Source organism: Callorhinus ursinus, unplaced genomic scaffold (assembly GCF_003265705.2).
Source record: "Callorhinus ursinus isolate GAN/ISIS: 27379988/994484 unplaced genomic scaffold, GSC_fseal_2.0 scaffold57, whole genome shotgun sequence".
NCBI lineage: Eukaryota > Metazoa > Chordata > Mammalia > Carnivora > Otariidae > Callorhinus > Callorhinus ursinus.
In genome coordinates, this window is record NW_027397119.1 from 2004219 (window position 1) to 2017087 (window position 12869).

The following is a 12869-nucleotide window of genomic DNA, read 5'->3' on the forward strand; positions in this document are numbered from 1 at the left end:
GCAACAGACAGTGGCTGACTGTAGTGGATATTCAGTTAATGTTTACCCTGTGACTGACTTAATGACTGAAAGAGTCCGTGAATAAACAAATAAACAAAAGAACTAGTAAATGGATAAAATGTATAAGGAGTTGGGCTTTGTCTCAAAATAGGAATGACAATTGTGCTCCCTTCCCAATACCCTGTAATTAATTCTCTCATAGCAGTTAAGAGCCTCTTCCATATATTTGGGTAAGCTCTTTGAGAGCAGAAAACATTTCTGGTTCATCTCTATTGTCCTAGCAGCTAGTACACAGTAAGTACTAAAAAGTGTTAGTTAAAAAAGGTGACTTTTTTTTCATGAGTAACAGCAAAATATTGTTTAAAAATGTAATTATGGGGGTGCCTGGGTGGCTCAGTCGGTTAAGCGTCTGCCTTCGGCTCAGGTCATGATCCCAGGGTCCTGGGATTGAGTCCCACATCGGGCTTCTTCCTCAGCGGGGAGCCTGCTTCTCCCTCTGCCTGCTGCTCCCCCTGCTTGTGGGATCTCTCTCTGTCAAATAAATAAAATCTTTTAAATTAAAAAAATATAATTATGTACTAAGTGAAAGAAGCTAATCTGAAAAGGCCACAGACTGAATGACTTCCACTATATGACATTCTGGAAAAAGCAAAGCTATGGAGACTGTAAAAAAGGATCAGTTGCTGCCCGGAAGGTGTGTGTGGGGGTGTTAACTTGGGGAGGGAGGGATGAATAGGAGATGCAGAGAGGATTTTAGGGCGCTGAATATACACTGTATGATCCTATAATGATGGATATATGTCATTTATACATTTGTCCAAAGCCATAGAATGTACAACACCAAGGGTGAACCCTAATGTAAAGCGAGGAACTTTGGGTGATAATGATGTGTCAGTCAGTGTAGGTTCATGAATTGTAACAAAAGTACCATTATGGTGGGGGATGGGGCAAGCCATGCATATATGGGGCAAGGGCTTCCTCACAGTTTTGCTGGAACCCAGCACTGCTCTAAAAAAATAAGGCCTTAAAAAAAAAATAACGATGTGGTAGTATATTCCCTGCCACTGGAAATGTTCTTTGTAGAAGTTAAATAACTCTCAAGAAGTTCAGAAGATTTTCATACATTAGTTGGCAGGTTGGACTGTGTGTGTGTGTGTGTGTGTGTGTGTGTACACACATTCTATTTCAAGTTAAAGATTCTTTGAAAAAGAAAACAAATATCAAAGGAGTACTAGATTGAGTGGGAAAAGTTTATGTTCTATGAAGATAATTTTATAGAGTTCCTATCTAAAATTTCAAAGTCTTCCTCATTCCCTGACATTTCATGTCCTTCTTCCTTGATTTATTTTATTTTTAGCCCTTCCTAGCTCACATACTGTATATATATTTTTCATGTTTACCCTGTTTGTTATTTTTCTTCCCTGCCAGAATTTTTCTTTTGAGGGTAGGGATTATCATCTGTTTAGTTTGCTACTCTATTCCCAGTGTATAGAACAGTGCCTAGCATGAATGGCTCAATATAATATTTGTTAAATAGAATAGATGTCTGCAGGCTTACCATAGGTATCACCTACTTATGTGAAAACAATCAGTGATTGTGTGAATATTGTGTGATTGAAAACTTATTTTGACTTTTTTAATTACAGAAGGCTTTACGACCGGATATGGGCTATAATACATTAGCCAACTTTCGAATAGAAAAGAAAATTGGTCGCGGGCAATTTAGTGAAGTTTATAGAGCAGCCTGTCTCTTGGATGGAGTACCAGTAGCTTTAAAAAAAGTGCAGGTAAGATGATTTTAATTATGTAAATCAATGTAAAATTATACCATATGAATAATAGAGGAAAGTATGTCCTGAATGATTAGATAATGACAGTCTTAAGTTGAGAATGAATAAAAATTAGAAAGAAATAATAGAAAGGAATAAAAATTATACTTTAAAAGCTTGGATTGAGTGTAGTACACAGTGGAAATTAGTTTTTAATTTTAATATTACTTCTAGGCTTTAAAAATTTAGCTGGTTTTGTTCACCCAGATTTAGTAGTGACTGGAATGATCCTAGAAAAGTGTTTACAACTCTAGATTTTAAGAGGCAGATTTGAGTTCTCACCACTTGCTCCTCACTAGACAGGTAACTCTCAGCTTCAGCTATAGGTCTCACAATAGGAAAATAGATTTTACAAAATGTATTGCCTAGAGTTAGTAAGTGGCAGTCAAGGTTAGGATGGGTTATTAAATTAATGTGGAGAACCACACTGGCAATAAATGAAGGAACAATGAAGTTAATTTTATTTATTGGAAAATTAAAGAAAGAATGAAGTCGATTGATTAAATCAGAGGATTGATGACCTATTTGAAGTTTCCATCTTGTTTTTGTATCATTCTAGAATCAGCTTTGCTCTCCAATCCTGACTTTTCTTTTGTTTCCCTCAGATTCATTTATCTTATTCTAGCTCCTCTTACCAAGTCCTACCCTAACCCTAGTGGACTAGTCCCACTGAGCTACCCTGCAGTGTACTTGCAACAGCCCTGAAAGTTTAATTTGCCCTAGTGAGTCTAGAAAGTCTAATTTCACTTGCCCCCTGGTCTAGAAAGTACTTGTTTTTCTGTCTCAGAGTATGTTTGACATCACACAGTTTTGCTTCCCGTTTTTCAGATAAGGTAGTTATTGTTCACACCTGCCCACAGACTTCCTATTTTACTCTGTAACCCTGATATCATTTCTCTGTAGTGACCTGTGAGACCAAAGTTCCCTCAATTTTTTTTTTTGTGACTTCTCAAAGGATCAGTGTACTTGCAATAGCCATTACAGAGATGGACAGTTTTCACTTACCTTTTTAAGGAAATATTAAATGTTTATAAAAGAAAAGACGTTATGGCCTCATATCCACCCCCCAGCTTAAGAAATAAAACATTAAAAAAATTTTTGATTTATATCTACCACTACCTTGCCTCAGAGGTAGCCATGTCTAAAATTCTGTGTTTAACATTCCTTTGCTTTTCTTTATAGTTTTCCCCACATCTGTGTAAATTTCTAAATATATTGTTTCCTTTGCATTTTGGAACTTTACATCAGTGTCATCACGTGATGGTGGATGTGGCTGTGTATTAACCTTTCCACTGCTGTATCGTATTCAGTTGCTCTTGTTACATGTTGCTTGCTGTTTGGATTGTTTATAAGTTGTTTACTATTATAAGCGGTATTGCTGTGCTAGTCTTATGTGTCTTGCAAGCATCTTATGTGACATGCAAGCATTTCTCTTTTGTCTGGGCCTAAGAATGGAAATGATGAGCCACAGGGGATGTGCATGGTTGGTTCGACAAGTTTAATAGCAAGTTATTTTCCATAGTTGCACCGGTTGACTTTCTCACCAGCAGCATATAAGAGTAGCAGTCTTCTCTCGTTTAATATGCCACTTACAGCTTGAGAAAATGTAATATAGAATGCAGATATTAATGTTCATGAAGCAGATGACTTTTGGAGGGATGATTCCCTTACAAAAGAACTCTGCTCCATTTTTAAAATGTATTTATGAAATTTCTCCTCTGCATTACTAGGCACTGAAGGGAATAAAAAGGAAGCTAGTCATATTATTCCTGCATTTGAGAGGAAAAAGAGTCTTTGTAGAACAATTAAATGTTAAGCCTTGTGGCATGGATTCCTGATTTAAATAGGAGTTTACAGAATGGAGATGTCAGTTTGAGCCTTTGATGGAATCGGAACATAGGCCAGGCTCTCAGTGTGAGACCAGATTCTGGAGAGCACTGAAACCAGGAACAGGAATTTGAAGAATAGGAAAGTAAGGATTCACTATGGATCCTCAAGTAGAGTAATAATCTTCAAAATTCATTCTTTTAAAAGTAAAATTACAAACCAAGCACACAGAATGGACCAGAAAGAAGTCAGCTGCTTATTGGCCACAGGTGGCGAATGCCAGAGGATAGATGGATTGAGAAATTACTTGGAGGTCTCCAGGCTTCTCAGCTTCCTTCTCCACCTTCCAACTGATTCTGAGTGTAGAGAAAGAGACAGGGCTCCACACCATCTGAGTTTTTCTTCCTTTTGATTGGAAATTTGAAAGGACATGAGTTAATTTGGGCAATCCTATTTCCATTCAGTATTAGATGCCCTTCTAACTGCTCCCATTTTGCACCGTGGTAAGCCTCAGATAACCGTCTCCTGCTGTGTGGAGTCAGTTTGTCCTCATGAATTAGACCGTTCTTCTCTGCTTTATAAACCGTTAATATTGTGGCATCTTCCAGTTTAAACGTAGCTTCTTTATAGAAAAGAGAGATGCTGTTGTAAAGATATTCATAGCTTATTTAATTAGGGAATGGTGCCTTAAACCTTTGTGAGGAGAATGTGTTTGCATTTCAGATATGTTACTGATTTTTGTGATGTATTACACTTGTGCTGAACAATAAATCCTGTGCTTCTTCCTTAAAAAAAAACTCTGTAGCTTAAAATGAAAACATTTAAAAATATTGTTAACCAGACTGTCTTCCTTTCTGAAGAACCTTAGCCCTTCTTCAAAAAATTCATAAAGAATCAAATACTGGATTTCCTCATGCATCTTGTTTCTTTTTTTTTTATAGGCACTTATTTTTTTTCTTTAGATTTTTATTGTTATGTTAATCATCATACATTACATCATTAGTTTTTGATGTAGTGTTCCATGATTCATTGTTTGTGCATAACACCCAGTGCTCCACGCAGAACGTGCCCTCTTTAATACCCATCACCAGGCTAACCCATCCCCCCACCCCCCTCCCCTCTGGAACCCTCAGTTTGTTTCTCAGAGTCCATAGTCTCTCATGGTTTGTCTTCCCCTTCTATTCCCCCCCCTTCATTTTTCCCTTCCTACTGCCTTTTTTTTTTTAATATATAACGTATTATTTGTTTCAGAGATACAGGTCTGTGATTGATCAGTCTTTCACAATTCACAGTGCTCACCATAGCACATACCTTCCCCAATGTCTATCACCCAGCCACCCCATCCCCCCCCCCCCTCCCCTCTAGAACCCTCAATTTGTTTTTCAGAGTCCATCCTCTCTCATGGTTCGTCTCCCCCTCCGACTTAGTCCCCTTCATTCTTCCCCTCCTGCTATCTTCTTTTTTTTTTTTTTCTTAACATATATTCATGCATCTTGTTTCTTGTCTGAAGATCTGTATTACTGTTCCTGGCTCTTCTGGAATCTTTCCTGAATGCTGTGCTTGGGTTCATCGGTTGAAGTGCTGCTTTTACAGTTCATTTGTCTGCTTACATATCATTAAAGAGATACCTTAGAATTACCATGCAGATTCCTCAGCTTAGTTTTCAAGGCATTTCTTGACTTTGTCCCACACCATCAAGTTTCACTTTTTCAAGACCTTTAAAAAAAAAAAACAAAAACAACAGTGTCCTAAGCTCTAGTGACTTTCCTATGGGTTTGCCTGTTAGCTGTGTGTGGAAAAAAGAGTGTGTGTCCTGAATGCATGATCTCATGAAGAGATCTGAGAGCCTATAGTATATAGCAACATTAACCAATCTTTTTGAAAATGTACCCACATCTCATCATGAGTCGTTTTCCAAAATTAAGATGGTTCCTTAACTGATGTGACATTTTTGAAATCCCCTGAACCACTTTTGCTTCTGTTTCTCCCTGTTGCCCTTCTTTGACGCTTCCCTTCTTACTGCTCATTTACTCATTCCACCTCGTGTTAATAATATGGATCACCTTATGTTCAGTGGTCAGTGTGGAAGGCTTTGGGAATACTAAGGTAAACAAGTAACAGGACTCATGGGATTCCACTACAAGTGCAACAGAGACACGTCTGAAATCACAAGATAGGCACTGGAATGAGAGCAGTCTCCAGGAACATGGGTGAGAGGGAGATTGGGATGTCTTCACAAAGGATGTGATATGGGTCTCAGAAGCTCAGTGCTTTGTGTTGGAAGACTGTCAAAGAATTGTTTTGATCTGGTACATGTAATCGCTATTTTCTTATGCTTAGTTCATTGATTAGAGCTATGTAATTAGCTATGTAATTGATTTTTATTTTATCAGTCTTATGACATGGTACTCTAATATGAGTTTTGGGTGTCACTGTGTCTCAGTTCTTTGATCTTTGTTACCCTCATTTTCTGATAGAAGGTGAAATATTTTGATCCTTAGTTTTCTTTGCCTAGTCTTAAGTTATATTTCCAGATAATACTGTTTTCCTATGGGACATTCATTATCAGAGACATTTATTGGAATGGAAAGTACTTTTGTATAGTACTAACAAAGATAAGGTGATAATGTATTTTGTTCAAATTCACCCTTTTGATACACAGGTTATCTCAAAACAACTTTCTGAAGGGACAAATATTCTTTGATGTTTATTCCTTTACTTATATTTGATTATTATAATAAAACATTCATCAAGAAAATCACTTTTTAAAGTATATTGAGTTTAACTTGCTTTTTTTTACATATGTTGATTTTAGTTTCTAGATTCTGCATGTATTCCTGTATTAGAAATTGAGATTGCATGCATTTAGAAATTTGTGAGCAATGATAGCTTCTTCCATAATGCATACAGATTAGAATACATTCATAATCTCTACAACTGTATGTCCAGTCTCTATTTTAGTGTTCACTGTGATTACTGAATTTATCCTGCAGTTTTTATCAGCTTCATTATTTAATCTCTACAGATTTCCTTTCCTTAGACCTTCCAATAGTTATTTGGACAAATGAATAGTAGGAAGCACTTGTAATAATAATCTATACATTATATATATATTTTTTTAATTGGAGAATAATTTAGTAATTGATGTTAGTTTGTTAAAGAGACACAGGCCTTTATCTTTGAAATGAAAGCTTCTTAATTTTATTTGTTGTACTTGCAATTTTATTTTCGGCATTTCTTAGGCATATAAGAAATAGCGAAAATTTTTAGTTTTATTGAAGGTCTAGAGAATAGGACATTTTAAAAGTTAACAACATTTTAGGGTTATAATGAATTACCACACATGGCATAAATGGGTTATCAACATTAAAATATTTAAATGAGACAAAGGACATCGATGAAATAATTTAGTCCATTTTCCTTTTTTGATGTTTCACATTGTTTTTTTCTTTAGCATCTTATGGTGCCTCATGGTTATTATTATGCTAATACGTTTGATTGTATGGGTTTATCTTAAAAATTTTAATGGTGAACTCTTCTAGTGGCCTAGCTCAGTGAATAGATATAGTTGAAGTAACTTTTTATTTATGCTGTTGAAGATTTTTGATATGCTCATTTAATATTTACTGAGGACCTACTGTGTGGCAGACAGTGTACTGGACACTGAGATACAACAATTGAGTTCAACATTTTTGGTAGGGGGGATAGACAATAAGTCCAATAATTATAGCCAAGAAGGAAGTGACTATCATGTGACAGGAGAGACAGATTAGGTGGGGGGGGGGGACTTTTTAGATAGATTATTTAAAAATAGCAAAGACTTCTCTGCAGATGTGAAATTTAAGCTGAAGTGGAGGAAAAGGAGTCACCCGTCTGAACAGCAGGAAGAACAGGTATAGAAAACAGCCTTGAACAATAGGATTGACCTAGAATATACTAAAAACACATTGTTGTGACCCCCATAAATGGAGTGAGGAAGAGAAGTAACATGGGGTTACAGAGAGTGGCAGGAACCAGAATTTGAGAGTTTTGCTTGTAGGCCATGAAGAGAGGTCTATATATCTATTTATATCTAAGGGTAATGAATAGCTATTGGAGGAGCTTAAGCAGGTGATGATAAAGTCTGATATATTTTTTAAAGACTGCACAGACTGTTGTGTAGAACATGGATTCACCCTCTTCAGTACACAGCAGTAATAAGACCAAACATTATTCATTGAAAAATGTTTAGCTTTTAAATAAATAATATTATTGTCAATATAAACAAAAATTACAAAATAAGAGATTTCTAAAACTTTGTAAACATTAAAGCTAAAAGAACGTATAAAAGCAAATAGAGTCATATGATAGCTTTCACATAGGAGGCAGGTTTTAAGAGCTGGTACGTTTGACCTTTTTTCCACAAATAGTTCTTTAGTTCTTGTTCTTTCAATGAGTCTTGCTTTTCCTTTGACATTTACTCTTTCCTCACAACCCTCTCCAATGTCACATGCTTCTCTTTACTGACTTATGATACAGTGGAATCATCTTCATTAGGGCTTGCTTTCCCTGCCACTTCAGACCACATTCTACACTCAACCATCTGTCATTCCTCCATCTTTGAAACTAGTGTCATCAAGTTAAATGCTTTCTTCCCATCTTGGTCCATTGTCTGCCTGTCTAAAGTACTTTTTCTTTCTTTCTTTTTTAATGTTTTTAGCCCCTTGTTCTCATTTTTCCTCTGCCCATTGCTTGGTACCATGTTGACTCTCTTGAGACCAGGCCTCATAGTTTCTCACATGCCTCATTCCATGGTACTGAGTCAACTGTCTCAGTCCATCATCAGGACATCCCCTACACTTTACTGATTCTACCTCAAACTCTCAAAATTCCCTCTCTGATTAAATTCCCAATTCTCTCCTATTCCCTCTTTCTTTCTTTCTTTTTTTTCCTCCTATTTCCTCTTTCTAGTGAAACTTGTTCTTTGACCTCATCTTGATTACCAGGCACACACTATTCCATATTCTCTAGACCTCTTATTTAAGGTCTGATTTCAGAATTTTTTTACTTTGTTGGACCTTTGTCAGCGATTTGAGCAATGCAGATGCCTCTACTTTAGAATCTCTCCCTGTGTTGCTAATCCCCAGTCATGGTTAATCTCCACTGTGTATTTCTTCATTTCTGTATTCAAATGTAATATTGTTCCGTGTCCAGTAGCACAGAAGGGTTCAGGCTATGTCTTGGAGTTCTTGTTGTAGTTTGCTTGGACGTGCACTCTCTTACACTTCTCACTTGCATATATTTTAACCACAGTATAAGAAGAACCCCATATCAGCAGATACGTGGTTATAATGTCCACAGTGGGAGTTAAAAACTACTACCTTGAAGCCTCAGCCTCTCCCGAATGCATTCACATTCAATAGAGAAGGCCATATCCTCTTTGACAGAAACAGTCTTTGTGTCCATTGTGTTTTCACGATCACATAACTGTTCTGATTCTTCTTCTCTTAACTCTACCTGTGCTCTGGAAGGAGTATTCCTTTTCTGTTTTCCTTTGAGACATTTTCACCATTTGCCCGTTTCTCCCACATCAGCCTCCCATCTCTGCTTGTGATGTCATCATCTGACTTTCTCACTGACACCACTATACAACCTGTTGCTTCAGCACGTGCCTGCAGCTTCTTAAGGCTTGCCGGTTGTGTTTTCTGGGATTCCATGTGCTTGATTCTCCTCCCTCTCTGGTATCCCTCTTCTGTTGCCTTCAGTCGCTTCTCTTTTCCATCCCCTTGAATCACTCCTCTTTCCCTTACTCTTTTTGGGTTATGTCTCACAGTTTTAACTTTGGATCTTTTGCTTCTCTCTAGCTGCATTCTCACCCACAGCTTCCAATAGCCCTCTGTAGGGTGGCTTCTTAACCGGTAGAAGCCCTGACTAAGCTTTGCTGAGCTTTTAAGCGCTCATAAAATCTGAACGAAAGTGCATTTCCTGTGATAATTTTTAGAGATTTTTTTTTCTTTTTTCTTTTTTTTAATTACAGGGAAGCCTATTGAACAGGGCTCCCTGATGTACTTGAAGTCGGATTACCTCTAGCCTGTTGAGTTAAAAGGCATTTCCTTGGAAACAAAAGTTTTTTAAAAGTCAAAGAATAATGAGTGCCACACACTGATACCTGTGCTCCATACCATCATTTGCCAGGACCTTAAGGAACCCACAAGAAAGAAATCGAGGCCTGTCTTCTCATTTGCGGTTCAAACATGATGTATTAAGAGAGGAAGGCGGACAGAAGCTAGATTGCAGGCCTTGGCGTTGTAAAGGGAGCAAGGTTTCTGGCACTCATGTAGAACTTTCCTGTACTCACCTTGCTTAAGTTTTGCCCCCCAGCCCACCCCAGCCCAATCTTTCCACCCTTTAGAGTGCCTCTGGATTTCGTCAGTAGAAGTGCTGGTGGTAGAGACTTTAGTTATTTGGACGTAACTTGTTCAGTGATTGTGATTTATATCTAGAAGATATTACAGCCCTTCTGCTATGGATTTTCCACCCCCCTCACCCATCCTCTATCCCTTCAAATAAAAGAGAGAGGCTCTGTAAGGGAAAGTCTGCCTACCAGTCAGCAAGTAGGAGAACCAGAAATTTGCAGGCTGATAGCAAAAACATTTCTTAAAGCTCCTCTCCCCTCACTCCAACAATGGTTACGGGACCATCTCTCCAGGCATTGGTCAGTTGGAATAAAGGGATGGAAGCATCATTTGGGCACCGGGTCAAGAGGGGCAAGAACACTGGCATGAAGAATGGCATAATCCAGGGGGGACTGAGGTTTGTCACATGGAATACAGGGACTCAATTTAGGGACAGGTTGCTCAGTTCATTTATTCAGGCTCTATAAAGCTGGGGACGCCCAGGAGATAATTTGTTTAAGATTTTCATTTCAAACTTTCTAGTATACATTTTTAAGTACTATCATTGCTACATTTTAAGTGTTTTTTTCTTCTAACAGACTGACCTGTGCCTTTTCAAGGACATTTCTATTAAGTTACTTAAAGGCCTCTTTTTCCTCTTAAAGATATCCTTTCAGTTTCATTAGTCATGAGTAATTTTTTGGAAGAATTTAGAGATGACAAAAGAAAACTTTTAAAATGATTCAGAAAGTACCAAGAACTTATTAGCCAACACTTGCCTAAATGCTGTTATTAACTTTGCTCTTACCAAGTATACAGTAAGTTTAAAAACCCAAAGAAACTTTGGTAGAACCCAGAAAGATGCCTTCTGAAGATAAGCTTGTAAATATTCTAAGAAAAATATTTTTACAAAATCCAATTTTTTTTTTTTTCCTTATGTGTTGTCTTTTCTTGCTCATGAAATCAGTCTTGAATCTGTGTCTGGGAATGATTTAATCTACAGATCCAGTTTTTATTTTGTCTTAACTTGCTGGCTAAGAAAAAAAGATAAGATACTGCTGAATTCCAAATTAAATGTATTTATAAATGTATTTGGTTCAGAATTTAGTTTTGCCTCAAATGTGCCAACAGTACTTATCTCTCAGTAACAAAGGAGAGATTTTGCTATTATTGAGAATTCAGTTAAAAATAAAAGTTAATTTGTAATACTAAATTACTTGAGTTAGATTTTTTTAAAAAGACTTTATTTATTTATTCGAGAGAGAAAGCGTGAGCAAAAGAGTGAGAGTATGAGCATAGGGAACAGAGGGAGAAGCAGAAGCTGACTCCCTGCTGAACAAGGAGCCTAATGCAGGGCTTGGTCCCAGGACTCTGGGATCATGACCTGAGCTGAAGGCAGACGCTTAACCAACTGAGCCACCCGGGCACCCTGGAATATGGAGCACACTTCTATCTTAGTATTTTGTGTCTAGTTAGGGTTTCCTAGAGCTCTTGTACACATCTTTTTCTCATCTCATTCACTAGCTTTTGCTTTTTAAATATTTTTCCCATCATAGAGACATTGATTATTGGGAGATTAAATTTATACATGTCTCCAAGTTTGTGATTTTCTTCATTTTAGTTACTAGTACCAGAATTATCCTTTCTTTTTCTTCTTAAAAAGTTTTCAGGAATTCCTTCAAGGTAAAAGACACTTAAAATTTTGTACTTCCCTGCATTTCTTTGAATTATCTCAAGTCCATTGTGACTAGTAGGTCCTGAGAATGGCATCAACATTCATGAGTTGAAGGGAATCCGTTATTTCTCTTGCCACTTTGATTTTTAAGCATAAATTGAGTGTGTGTGTGTGTATTTCATAACTGTAATATCAAGCTCAAAATTTTGTTTACATTAATAGTTATTATTTAACATATTACATTAGTAATGTCAATTTTTCCAGCATCATTTGGCAATTTGAGGAATGAGTGGCTTTTCTGTATGAAATTGCTAGGTGTAAGACTTACTCCTTTAAAGTAATGATCTTTTGATTTTACTTATTTCTATAAGAAATCTTTCTGAAGTGTATTATACTTTCCTGCATCTATAAAGCCTGCATATCTAATCCCTGTCAGCCATACTGCACCTCGTCGTCGAGGTTCTCACATCACTTTGTACAGCAGTACTTACTAGAATGTGTCTTTGTGTCCTGTGTTCCAGTCTGCATTCTGCATCTCACAGCATGCAAGCTTGTTTTCTTACTTGTATCTATAACAAAATCGAGTAACAAGTTGACAGCGTGGTTTTATGAATAAAAGAAAGCAAGAACATGAACATGATTAACATTTATGTTAATCATCTCCGTATAGAATAAAACTGATGCTCTTGAAGAGGTTTGTGTTTATATGAGGTTTTTCCTTCAGTAGATAGTGTTACACTGTTTGTGCTTTAATGCTAGTCATTGCTGTTCTTTTTTTCACCCCTACAATTAGTATCCATTTGTAGCTAACATAGTACCAAAGTTTGATATATATGAGGGCTTGCTGTTTGCAAAAAATTTCTTAGTAGATATTTTATGTAACCTTTGTGATAGTTATTTGTCGCTCGCTTTCTTTCTTTCTTTCTTTCTTTCTTCCTTTCTTTCTTTCTTTCTCTTTCTTTTTCTTTCTTTCTTTCTCTTTCTTTCTTTCTTTCTTTCTTTCTTTCTTTCTTTCTTTCTTTCTTTCTTTCCTCGCTCTCTCTTTCTTTCTTTCTTTCCTTGCCTTCCTCCCTTCTTTCCTTCCTTCTTCCTTCCTTCTTCCTTCCTTCCTTCCTTCCTTCCTTCCTTCCTTCCTTCCTTCCTTCCTTCCTTCCTTCCTTCCTT

General features: G+C 36.9%; 1 protein-coding gene across 5 annotated transcripts in view; it reads left to right on the forward strand.

The window, feature by feature from the left end:
* NEK7 (NIMA related kinase 7) overlaps positions 1 to 12869 on the forward strand; it is a 163904-nt gene that overhangs the window by 87563 nt on the left and 63472 nt on the right. For 3 of the 5 annotated variants that reach the window (XM_025855049.2, XM_025855048.2, XM_025855050.2), the window contains one exon: positions 1647 to 1787. The exons of the other annotated variants lie outside the window; for them this stretch is intronic. In XM_025855049.2, the coding sequence (XP_025710834.1) occupies positions 1647 to 1787 (141 nt within the window). The remainder of the gene's footprint in view (positions 1 to 1646; positions 1788 to 12869) is intronic. 5 annotated transcript variants of the gene reach the window in all.